This window comes from Suncus etruscus, chromosome 13 (genome assembly GCF_024139225.1).
Source record: "Suncus etruscus isolate mSunEtr1 chromosome 13, mSunEtr1.pri.cur, whole genome shotgun sequence".
Taxonomy (NCBI): domain Eukaryota; kingdom Metazoa; phylum Chordata; class Mammalia; order Eulipotyphla; family Soricidae; genus Suncus; species Suncus etruscus.
The window spans coordinates 93,221,383-93,233,314 of NC_064860.1; the positions used below are offsets into that span (position 1 = coordinate 93,221,383).

Below are 11,932 nucleotides of genomic sequence, written 5' to 3' on the forward strand. Positions count from 1 at the left end.
AATATTCTAGTGTGAAATAAAGTTAGAGAGCTGTGTGTTTTTCTTTAATAAAAATCATGCTCCTAGAATCATCACAAAGTAAAGTTTACTCTATCTCAATAATAAATAGCATACACTTTGTTTGTTTTTGCTTTGGGGCTATGCCCAGAGTCGGTCAGAGCTTATTCCTGGCTCTGTGCAGATGTATCAACCCTGGAGAGGCATGAAGGACCATATACAGAGCAATGGATTAAACCTTAGTTGGCTGCATGCAAGGCACCTTACCCACTGCACTATCACTCTGCACTATCTCACTATCCATAAATACATCTTTTAAAAGTGTTTACCTAGGACAAAATATGTGGGACTTCTGTTTGGCAGCTTCAACAAGTATTTTCTTTAATCTCTTTTAAGTGGAAAGAATTCAGACCTGTTCAGATATACCTAGAAAAGCTTCTCTAATACACATATATCAAGTATTATTTACCTTCTAGAAAATGTCATCACAATATTAAATTGCAGAATTGCTTTGTGTCCTCAAAAGCTGAAAACAGTTTTTGAGAATGAGCTACATTTATTGTTTCTCTCCTGGCTACATAAGTAACTTTAGGGAATTTTCTGACTTTCTTTTTTATGTTTGTTTTTGGGTTTTGGGCCCTGCCTGGTGGTGCTCAGGGGTTACTCCTGCTCTGTGCTCAGAAATTGCTGCTGGCAGGCTTGGGGGACCATATGGGATGCCGGAAATCAAACCTGGGTCCGTCCTGTGTTGGCTGAGTGCAAGGCAAACGCCCTACCGCTGTACTATCTCTTTGGCCCCCTGACTTCCTATTTTTAAAAATTGTTGCATATATGTAGTCAGTACACCTTTGATTATTTTCTTTTTAATTTCAGAGGATAGGAGTTGGTTTTCTGTTAATGTGAGTGGAATGAGTATTCTATATACATAAAAAGTATGACTGAAAGTAGTATAATTTTAAATACTTCAATAAAAATGAATAAAAATATTTAGGGAAATAGTTGACTATACTCAAGGGACCATATGATGCTGAGATCAAACTGAACTGGCACATGTAAGACAGTGCTTTAATTTCTGTACCATCTCTCCTGCACTGCTTACTTTTATTTTACTTTTTTGTTTGTTTTGTTTTGTTTTGTTTTGGGTTACACCTGGTAGCACTCAGGGGTTACTCCTGGCTCTACACTCAGAAATCGCTCTTGGTAGGCTCGGAGGACCATATGGGATGCCAAGATTCGAACTACTGACCTTCTGCATGAAAGACAAATGCTTTACCTCCATGCTATCTCTCCGGCCATTCTTTTATTTATTTATTTATTTATTTATTTATTTATTTATTTCCTTATTATTTTGGCTTTGGGGCCATATCTGGTAGATAGCTATAACGGGACTTACTCCTGACTCTATGCTTTGGGATCATTCCTGCAGGGCTCCATAGATGGTTCCAGGGATTGAACTGGGAAAGATACCTGCAAAACAAGTACCTTAACCTCTGTACTATCTCTCTGGCCCCTATTTTTAAAAGAGAAAATATAGTGCTGACTCCATAAAATAGAGACACCACATGCATCAGTTTTTAAAAATCATTCTCATTAATCAGTTAAGTGCTCAGTAATTATTGTTGGAAGTCCATTATAATTTTAGCCAGTCATTGAAGAGCCATGCATTTTCTCCTAATATTGGAAACTTTGTTAACTCACTCTTGTCTGGTGATGGCACTTTCATTTATCTGTCTTCATATGCAAGAGTTTCAAATAAATACCCAAGGCTTGGTTTATCTTTTTCAAGGACCTGTTTTTGTATATAACTACTATTATATACTCCCCCTTCTTTCCTGATTCCTTTTTGCTCATCTTTCACCTCCTCTACTTCCTCTTCTCCCTGAAACTCTCACTTATCTATCTGGGATTGCACTTCTTCAGTAAGTCGAGTTATGTTGGTATTCCCTTCCCCAACTTTCTGTTTTTCCCACCTGGATGGTCAGACCCACTCACACTTGGGAGGGGTCTGAGGTTTGGAATAAAAGTGTTGCCTGGGTGGAAGGGGAGGCAGAGAATGGCAGCAAGGAATCATGGAGGTTAGCAGGAAAGAGGCTGCATGAAAAGGTTAGCTTGGAAGCCATGTGGAGAAATGCACATGGCTGTTAGAGCCCTGTAATAAAACTGGCTGTCTCCTGAAACTTCATCTGACTGCCTGTGAAATTATTTCTTTGCCATTATCCTGCAATCTTTAGACCTACTGGCCAAAGGGGCTATAGGCACCATGTCGAAAAAGGCCTCATCCCCAACACTAGGCCTCTATATTTTATATTTATGCAACATAGTTCCACATCATGAAATAAAATATCCAAGACACTTTGAGACTTATAAGAAATCTTTGATCCTATTAATTCAACATTCATTTTTGTTTTCTTTGAAGGCTTACATTTTTACTGATCAGAAAGTAATGGCTTCTTTCTTCGATTCCTCAAGTGAATCCCTATTATGCAAAAGGTGACCAACCATGTTATGGCTCCTGTCACCATGTAAGCGATGCCTAAGAAGGTGCTCTTGCCTCCACTCCATGTTAAGTTGGTAAGGATAACTGATTTTTCCCCATCGAACATGGTTACCGGAAAGTCTAATAAAAATCTGTTAAAGATCTGTCTCAGTGCGGTCTCGCTTTGTGACTGCATATCCTAGGTTGCAACAGCCAGATTAAACCATATAATGTTGACATTGTAAATAAAAACAATTAAATATTTCAGTTTATATAATTTAATTTTTGGTGTGGGCCTACACTAGGCAGTGTTTGGAGGTCAACGCCAGCAGTACTTGGGGGACGATGCCATACCAGTTATCGAAACCTGGGGCTTGTGCTTACAAAACATGTTCTCTAGATCCTTGAGCTAACTCTCTGACCTTGGTCCTAAGCAGGACTTTACACCTTACTAGTAAAAGTAAACCTTTTCTCTGCACAGCTGTGATCTCTGGAAAAGCACCAAATGACTTACAGACAACTAAATAATGCACGAAAGAAAATGAAAAGAACTCAGGTTTTGCAACAAACCTAAATTTTTATCGATGACCTAGGAGACCCAGGGTAAGATTAAAATCCTTCATAAGCTAAGATTTGAATTCCTAGTTCTGGGAAATTTCTTCAAGAGAGACCAAAAAACAAAACAAAACTAAAAACGAAGCTGACAGTAAAACGCTTTATGAGGGGTTGGAGGGTTTTGGGAAAACCCAAGGTGGTGTATTCATTTGGATTTTGAAAAGGCTAGAATCCCTCCATGCTTCGGGAAAAGCATTTGATGTGAGTTTGCTATCGTTAGTATTTTAATGATGTCATTTTGATTATGCATGTGGCCTGAGGTTTTAAAACATCTGGTGCCTTTTGTAAACCAAACTAATAAACAAATAAAGGCTTCTCGTAGCAACGGCACAGGGACAGCAGCATTTCCCGGCAAAGCTCTTAAAATGCCTCAAATCACTTGGCAATGTGCTATTTAAAGGCACAAGGAAATGGCTAGGAGACCATCGTCTCTCTTTTACATCAAAATTCCTTTTTGTCATCAGGATCTTGGGTGTCACCATGACTCATCTGCCTGCTTTCTCCCTCTATGAAACAGAACTGTTTTCCTCACATGAGGACTCTATTTTCTTTCTGAGAACTGGTAGGTAGTTGTTTTTTTTTTTTTTTTTGCAGCTAAGGCTTAATTCTCCTTTCTTAGTAGGATGGCTGGTAAGATTGTGAACCCAGGTTGGCCACATGCAAGGCAGGTGTCTTAGCTGCTGTGCTATCACTTGGACCCCCATGTTTTTTCATTTTTAGAATCAAATTACCTATGTGTTTTCATATAAAACAAAGTTAAGAATCTCATATTCAAATATATCTCCTAAGTTGGATGACATGTCCATAACCATGATCTTGACTCTTTGCTGGCTTCACTTCTTCCTTAGTGAATCTGTTTAGATTGAAGCACACCAGGGCTCAACATAGCTAGTGCACATATGTTGTCTCAAGCTCAGGATTGAGGTTCTGTGTGGAAGATTGAGACTGGAGGGCCTAAATTTAATTTGATGGTGAAGGAAGAAAAGTGGACAGCATGTTAGGAGAAATAAGATGTTTCCCTTGCTCTTACCCTCATCTTCAAGCATTCTGTAATGCACTGTGGCCACAGGAGTACAGAAAGGCTCCCCCTCCCTCCTATGTTTTAGTGTAGGACAGAGATAAAACTGGTTGAATCAAGAGATCTCAGTGAGGGACTTCATAAAGATCCTCCCCCTTTCTTTCACGGAGGAAGAGGAATTGTTGAAATACTATCCAGAGAGTTAATGTTCTGTAGTTTACTCTTTCTGTTTAGTTTTGTTTTGTTTGGACCATACCTAAATGTGTATAAGGGTTACGCCTGGCTCTGCATGTAGAAATTACTCCTGGCAGGCTGGGGGCACCATGTGGGATGCTGGGGATTGAATCCAAGTTGGTTGCATGAAAAGCCAATGTCCTAGCTGCTGTGCTATCACTTAGATACTTAGACTTTCATTTTTAAATCAAGTTACATATGCATTTTCATGTAAAACAAAGTTAAGAATCTCATATTCAAACATATCTCCTAAGTTGGATGACATGTTCATAACCATGGTTTTGACTCTTTGTTGTCTTCACCCTTACAGAGGCCATGACCAAGCATTGTCATAATACAGAGCTCACAGCATGTTGAAGCCTCGGAGTTTATGCTTCTTTGGTCTGCAATGCTTTGCATCACAAAAAAAATCTGTTTTTTGTTTGTTCTTTTGTTTTTGGGTCATACCTGGCAGTGCTCCGGGGCTACTCCTGGCTCTATGCTCAGAAATTGCTCCGGGCAGGCTTGGGGCACCATATGGGATGCCAGGATTAGAACCACTGTCCTTCTGCATGCAAGCAAATGCCCTACCTCCATGCTATCTCTCCGGCCCCATCACAAAAAATTCTGTAGTAGCTCTTGTTTTTTGTGTATTTTAGTCTATATTCCAAATTCTTTTTATTAGTCCTCTACTTCCTTGGTCCTCTCTATCATTCCATTTTATACAATAGGATTCTCATCATTCCTAGAGACAAGTGTTACCTAATATAAGTTCAATAATGTTCCTTATACTGTTATTAACTATTATTGGTTTAAAAAAGCATAGATTTGACTATATATTGATAATAACTGTACAATGACAGAGTGATAAAATTATCCTAAGAAATTTTTTTGTTTGTTTGTTTTTAGGCCACACTGGGTGATGCTCAGAGGTTACTTCTGGCTTTGTGCTCAGAAATTGCTCCTGGCTTGGGGAATCACATGGGATGTCAGGGATTGAACCAATGTCTGTTCTAGGTCAGTTGCGTGCAAGGCAAATTCTCTACCGGTCCCTATCCTAAAAAATCTTGCATATATTCACACACATACCCCTATTTGGTGTTCTAGAATAGTATAGAATGAATTATATCAGTGACTAATGTCTAGATAGACACTGATTTTTCCTTGACAACTCAGAAAGATGAATGATATAAAAGGATACTGTAGTTTATGATGAAATTATAATTACCAGGAGGCAAGCCTTCACTAAAATATCCAGTGCGGTTGAGTAGACGGTACAGTTTTTTGAAAGTAGGGAAGGCAGCTATCCGCATCCACACAATAAAATCCTCATTGAGGAAACCATTGTTTTCTGGCATCTCTTCATCCATCTGATAGATAGGCCTATGCCAGCTTGGGGGCTTTGCTGTTCCTGTGAAGAAAATAGCAGACATCTTTGAGGAAAATCATCTACCTGCTTAAGCTTTCCTTTAAGGAAAATGATATAACTTTTTTGGGGGTACATTAGGGGGCACACAGGGCAGCACTCAAGAGGTTATTCCTGGCTCTGCACTCAGAAATCACTCCTGGAAGACTCAGGGTAATATATAGGAAGCTGGGGGTTGAACCCAGGTTGGCAACGTGCAAGGCAAATGCCTTACCCGCTTTACTATTGTTCTAGCCCCAAAATGATATAACTTTTACATTTCCTTATTTTGTTTTGTTTTGGGGCTATGCCCAACAATGCTCAAGGGTTATTCCTGGCTCTGTAATCAGTGGTCATTCCTAGTGGTATTTGGTGAACCATTTGATTAAATACATATGGACTTGAATCAGGGTAGGCCATGTTCAAGTCAAGTGCCTTATGCACTGTACTATCTCTCTGGCCTAGAAACATCCATCTCTTGAAACATTTGCTAGATTTTTTCTACTTGATTTTTTTTTTTTTTTTGGTTTTTGGTTTTTGGGCCACACCTGGCAGCGCTCAGGAGTTACTCCTGGCTATCTGTTCAGAAATAGTTCCTGGCAGGCATGGGGAACCATATGGGATGCCGGGATTCGAACCAAAAACCTTAAGGTCCTGAATTGGCTGCTTGCAAGGCAAACACCATTGTGCTATCTCTCTGGCCTCATCTACTTGATTTTTAATAACATCTCATCAAAAATCTATGTTAGACTTTTTCCACTCTGGGGAAACCCAGAGTCCCATCTTTTCTTTTTTCCCCCCATCTTTTCTTTAATAACATTCTATCACTTATATTTATAAGTACTTAATAATAGTACACTTTCAATTTATCTATACATTTTATGTATATGCTATAATCCCACTATATGTTAGAATTCATTTTTTCTTATTCTATTTTTTAAATTGTATTAATAATTTCTTTATTTAAGCACCATAGTCACAAAAATATTTATAGTTGGGTTTCAATCATAAAATGTACACTCCCCTTCACCAGAGCAACTTTCTTTCCACTTTTTCCTACTCTCCCACACCCTGCCTGTCTTCAAGACAGGCATTCTGTTTCTCTCTATCCCTCATTATCATTGTCACTATAGTTTTTAATGCACTTATTTCTTTAAATGCATTCATCACTCTTTGTGATAAGCTTCATATCATGGGCTGGTGTTTCCAGCCCTCATCTCTATTTTCTCTGGGTATTATTACTATATTGTCTTTTATTTTTCTTAACTCCCAGAAATAAGTAAGACTGTTCTGTATGTCTCTCTCTCTGACTCCTTTAACTCATGTCCATCCATGTATAGGTAAATTTCATTTTTCTAACAGCTGCATAGTATTCCATTGTGTAACTGTAGCAGTTTCATTAGTCACTCATCTTTGTCAGGCATCTGGGTTGTTTCTAGATTCTTGCTATTATAAATAGTGCTGTGGGCCCGAAGAGATAGCACAGCAGCGTTTGCCTTGCAAGCAGCCAATCCAGGACCAAAGGTGGTTGGTTCAAATCCCGGTGTCCCATAGGGTCCCCCATGCCTGCCAGGAGCTATTTCTGAGCAGACAGCCAGGAGTAACCCCTGAGCAATGCCGGGTGTGGCCCAAAAACAAAACAAAACAAAAATAAATAAATAAATAGTGCTGCAAGAAACAAAGGAGCAAAGAGGGCATTTTTGTATTGTATTTTTGTATTTCTAGGGTATATCCCTAGTAGTTGTATTGCTGGATCATATGGAAACTTAGTGACCAATAATTTTTTTCCTGACATTTTTTCCCCTGCCTTCTGATTTTACTTAATATGATGCCCTCTAGATCCATCCAAGTGGGACCAAACAATAGGATTTTTTTTTTTTTTTGGTTTTTGGGTCACACCCGGCAGCGCTCAGAGGTTACTCCTGGCACCATGCTCAGAAATCGCCCCTGGCAGGCACAGGGGACCATATGAGATGTCGAGATTCAAACCACCATCCTTCTGCATGAAAGGCAAACGCCTTACCTCCATGCTATCTCTCCGGCCCCAAACAATAGGATTTTTATATAATGGCTATTTATTATATCAATAGTTTTATGTTTCTTCTCATTATTTATATATTTTTCTTCATGGCTTCTATATATGAAATGTCCTAAGCCATTTTTCGAATAATTTTAGGTACTAATTTATAACTATTGATATATTTATTTATTGTATAGTAAGTCTGAAAAACAAAGTTATTTCTTTTAAGAATGAAGTTTATTAACTTCAAGGGAAAAATACATCACTTTTTCCTAATGGTAAAGTAGACAGTATCAGTTTCAACTTAATAAAACATTCCTTTCATGTTTCTGATATTATGGAATGAAAGTGCATATAGGTTGGGAGAGTTAGAATAAGTAAGAGATCAGCTGAGGCTGGAGAGATAGTATAATAAAAGTAGGGCTGGTGCTTCCCTTGCATGTAGGTAACCCGGGTTCCATCGCAGGCATCCTTCATGGTTCCCCAAGCACCAGTTAGAGTGATTCCTAGAGGCCAGAGAGATAGCACAGTGGTAGAGCATTTGCCTTGCATGTGGCCGACCCAGGACGGACCCGGTTCAATTCCTGGCATCCCATATGGTCCCCCAGCCTGCCAGGGGTAATTTCTGAGTGCAGAGCCAGGGGTGATCCCTGAGTGTCGCTGGGTGTGGCCCAGAAACCAATCAATGAATCAATAACTCAATCAATAAAAATAAAGTTAAAAAAAAAGAGCAATGAGCTAATTCATTGGCCTTCCTTACCATTAAATGCAGCTGTCAGGTTACTCAAAGGTGGATTCTGAAACATGACATATTTATCTGTCCACCATGCAATTCCACTCCTCAGCATTGGGACTTGAACATGCGTAGATGAATTAAGATTGTATGAAAGAATAATGGTGTCTGTAAGGAAATTCAAAGCTATGATAGAGAAGTCAACAAGCATCTTTGCACATCTTTAAGTTGTAGACTCAGTCTGTGAGAAGGCTCAGAGGACTGGAACAGACAGACTCAGTAGATGGGAGCCCAGGGTTCGATCCTTGCCACTGCATGATGACCTAGGAGCACCACCAGGGGTGGTAGATACTGAATATTCTGTTGAATACTGAGCCATGAATACTGTGCTGGTAGTAGCTGTATTTAGACCCCAAACCAAAATAATAATAATAATAATAATAATAATAATAATAATAATAATAATAGTAATAATAGTGCATAACCAGAAATAACTGAAAAAAACCCTAGATTTTTAACATATAAATATGCGATAGACACTGAAATCACAGCACCATATTTTCAAGCCAGATGTAGAAGCATTCAGGACTTACTCCTGGTGGTACTTGGGGTTCTAAATGGGGTGCCAGAGAGTGAACCTGGATCAGCTGCCTTCCAGGCAAGTAAGAACCTTCTCTACTTATGATCTTTTTGGCCAACACCTTCATTTTATTACCATGGCCCCAATTATTGAAAAACATTAAGTTCAATTGAATTAAATTTCCTTTATGACTTCATAGTTTTAGGATGTGAGAGTAAATTTTCAAATAAAGTGGGTTTTTGTTTGTTTGTTTGCTTGTTTTGGTTTTGGGTCCACACCTGACTCTGCACCTAGGAGTTAGTCCTGGCAGTGTTCAGGAGACAATGTGGGATGCCGAATATCAAACCATGGTCTACCACATGTGAGGCATACACTCTATCCATTATAGTATCACTCCAGCACCTGAAGTTTAAAAAACGAAAACAAAGACTTAAAAGACTTAAAAGCTGCAGAGGTGATCTCCTGGACCTTTAGGATTTTACATACCGTATTTTTCATACCATAAGAAGCACTCCCCTCTCCCAAAAGATTCGGGGAAATGTCTGTGTGTCTTATGGAGCGAATGCCACTTGGAGCTGAAGCCTGAGTGCAGGACAGGAGAGCAGAGACTAAGCTCTTGATACCTGCAGTGTGATACCCCTTTATTGGGCAGGCATACCACTTAGTATGAACAATCAGGCTAACACACTTTCACCATCACATATAGAGCTTTCGTTTAAGACTATTTTTTTTTTTGTTTGTTTTTGGGCCACACCTGGCGCTGCTCAGGGGTTACTCCTGGTTATCTGCTCAGAAATAGCTCCTGGCAGGCACGGGGGACCATATGGGACACCGGGATTCGAACCAACCACCTTTGGTCCTGGATCGGCTGCTTGCAAGGCAAATACCGGTGTGCTATCTCTCCGGGCCCCGTTTAAGACTATTTGATGGCTGCTGTGACTTTTATTTTTTCTTGTTTTCCTCGTCTAGAAACTATGTGCGTCTTACGGTCAGGTGCAACTTACAGAGCAACAAACAGGGTAACTTAACGAAGTGAACACTGTGAGAGAGAGGGATGTGTCTCCATGGTGAAGCATATATTTGCCTGTATCAAACTTGGATTCGACCTCTAGTACCCCATTTCCACTTGAACACACACAAAAGAAAGAAAACCATGAAGAGAAGGAAAATCACCTACCATTGAACATGCTGTTGGCAATAGCACCGCAAGGAGCATAGGGGAGCCCATCATTGGAATACGTGAATGGGGTACAGCCATCAACATTCTGGATTGAAGACAAAACAGGAATGAGAAATGTTTTTGGTGAACTGTTTTAGAGTATTCAGAGGAAGAACACTGATTTATTGGCACAGATTTAAAAAAAAATTTTTTTTTTTGGTTTTTGGGTCACACCCAGCAGCGCTCAGGGGTTCCTCCTGGCTCTGTGCTCAGAAATCGCTCTTGGCAGGCACGGGGGACCATATGGGATGCCGGGATTCGAATCACCGTCCTTCTGCATGCAAGGCAAATGCCTTACCTCCATGCTATCTCTCCGGCCTCAAATTAAAATGTTTGACTGCCGTTTTTCCAAGGCTTTTGACTTAGATTTGTGTTTTGGAGATGTGTGTGTGTGTGTGTGTATACACATTTCTCACAACATTAACAACCTATAGGCTATGAGTAAGTCTGTGGGAAGTCACTTTATCTTGCCTGTATGTGAAGTATTACATTAAATCTGTACTGTCATACCTCTAAAAGTCATTTTAATTGAAGTATAATTTATGTTCCAAAAGTAGACACATTGCAAAGTCTATACGCTAAGATATCATTGCAAAGAATTCATGCCTGCATACCAGAATATGTTATTTTTTATTGATTCTTAAAAATCATTTGGTGGGGGCCGGAGAGATAGCATGGAGGTAAAGCGTTTGCCTTTCATGCAGGAGGTCATCAGTTCGAATCCCGGCGTCCCATATGGTCCCCCGTGCCTGCCAGGAGCAATTTCTGAGCCTGGAGCCAGGAATAACCCCTGAGCACTGCCTGGTGTGACCCAAAAACCAAAAAAAAAAATCATTTGGTGAACAATAGTGCAAACTAGTGTCAGAGAGAGAAAGAGAGAGAGAGAGAGAAATAAAGAGACACACAGAGAGAAGCAAATTGCCTGTTCTAGAGCAAGGCAAGAATAGGTGGGTGGGTGGGAGGGAAACTAGAGACATTGGTGGTGGGAAGGATGCACTGGTGAAGGATGGTGTGGCCATCCACATGTGGCCCAATGAGGGCATTTATCCAGCCCACTGGGTGTTTTTGCCACTGCTATCTATCTTACTTAGTGGCTGACTTGCCCTAGGCCCACAGTGAGTCTGTGTGGAATTTGTGCTGCATTCTCCAACTCCCGCCTTCTCTCTGTCTCTCAACTCCTTCTCTTAACTTTACTTGTTCTTCATTTTAAATATTGTATTTGTTCCCATTTTGTATTCTTACTTCAAAATAGGATACTTGCAATGTGTATAGAAATTTGTTCATAGCTTTTTTTTTTTCTTAAGTTATAGTCTGGCCCTCCAATGGTCTGAGGGACAGTGAATTGGCCCCTGTTTAAAAAGTTTGAGGACTCTTGGATTGTATGACTGAAACCCAATGATGAACAATTTTTTAATCACGGTGCTTAAATAAAGCAATTAAAAAACACTTGGCTATCACTTTTTTTGTTTGTTTGTTTGTTTGTTTTTGGGTCACACCCAGCAGCACTTGGGTTACTCTTGGCTCTGTGCTCAGAAATCGATCCTGGCAGGCTCAGGGGACCACATGGGATGCCGGGATTCTAACTGGAGTCCGTCCCGTGATGGCCGTGTGCAAGGCAAATGTCCTATCGATATGCTAGCTCTCTGGCCCCGTTTA

At 40.0% G+C, this 11,932-nt stretch overlaps 1 protein-coding gene across 1 annotated transcript in view; it reads right to left on the reverse strand.

The window, feature by feature from the left end:
• Positions 1-2,423: 2,423 nt before the first annotated feature.
• LOC126025887 (cell cycle control protein 50C-like) overlaps positions 2,424-11,932 on the reverse strand; it is a 40,484-nt gene continuing 30,975 nt past the window's right edge. The window contains exons 4-7 of the mRNA XM_049785613.1: positions 10,235-10,322; positions 8,505-8,645; positions 5,521-5,730; positions 2,424-2,614 (exon numbers count right to left, since the gene is read on the reverse strand). Coding sequence (XP_049641570.1) covers positions 2,424-2,614; positions 5,521-5,730; positions 8,505-8,645; positions 10,235-10,322 — 630 coding nt within the window. The remainder of the gene's footprint in view (positions 2,615-5,520; positions 5,731-8,504; positions 8,646-10,234; positions 10,323-11,932) is intronic.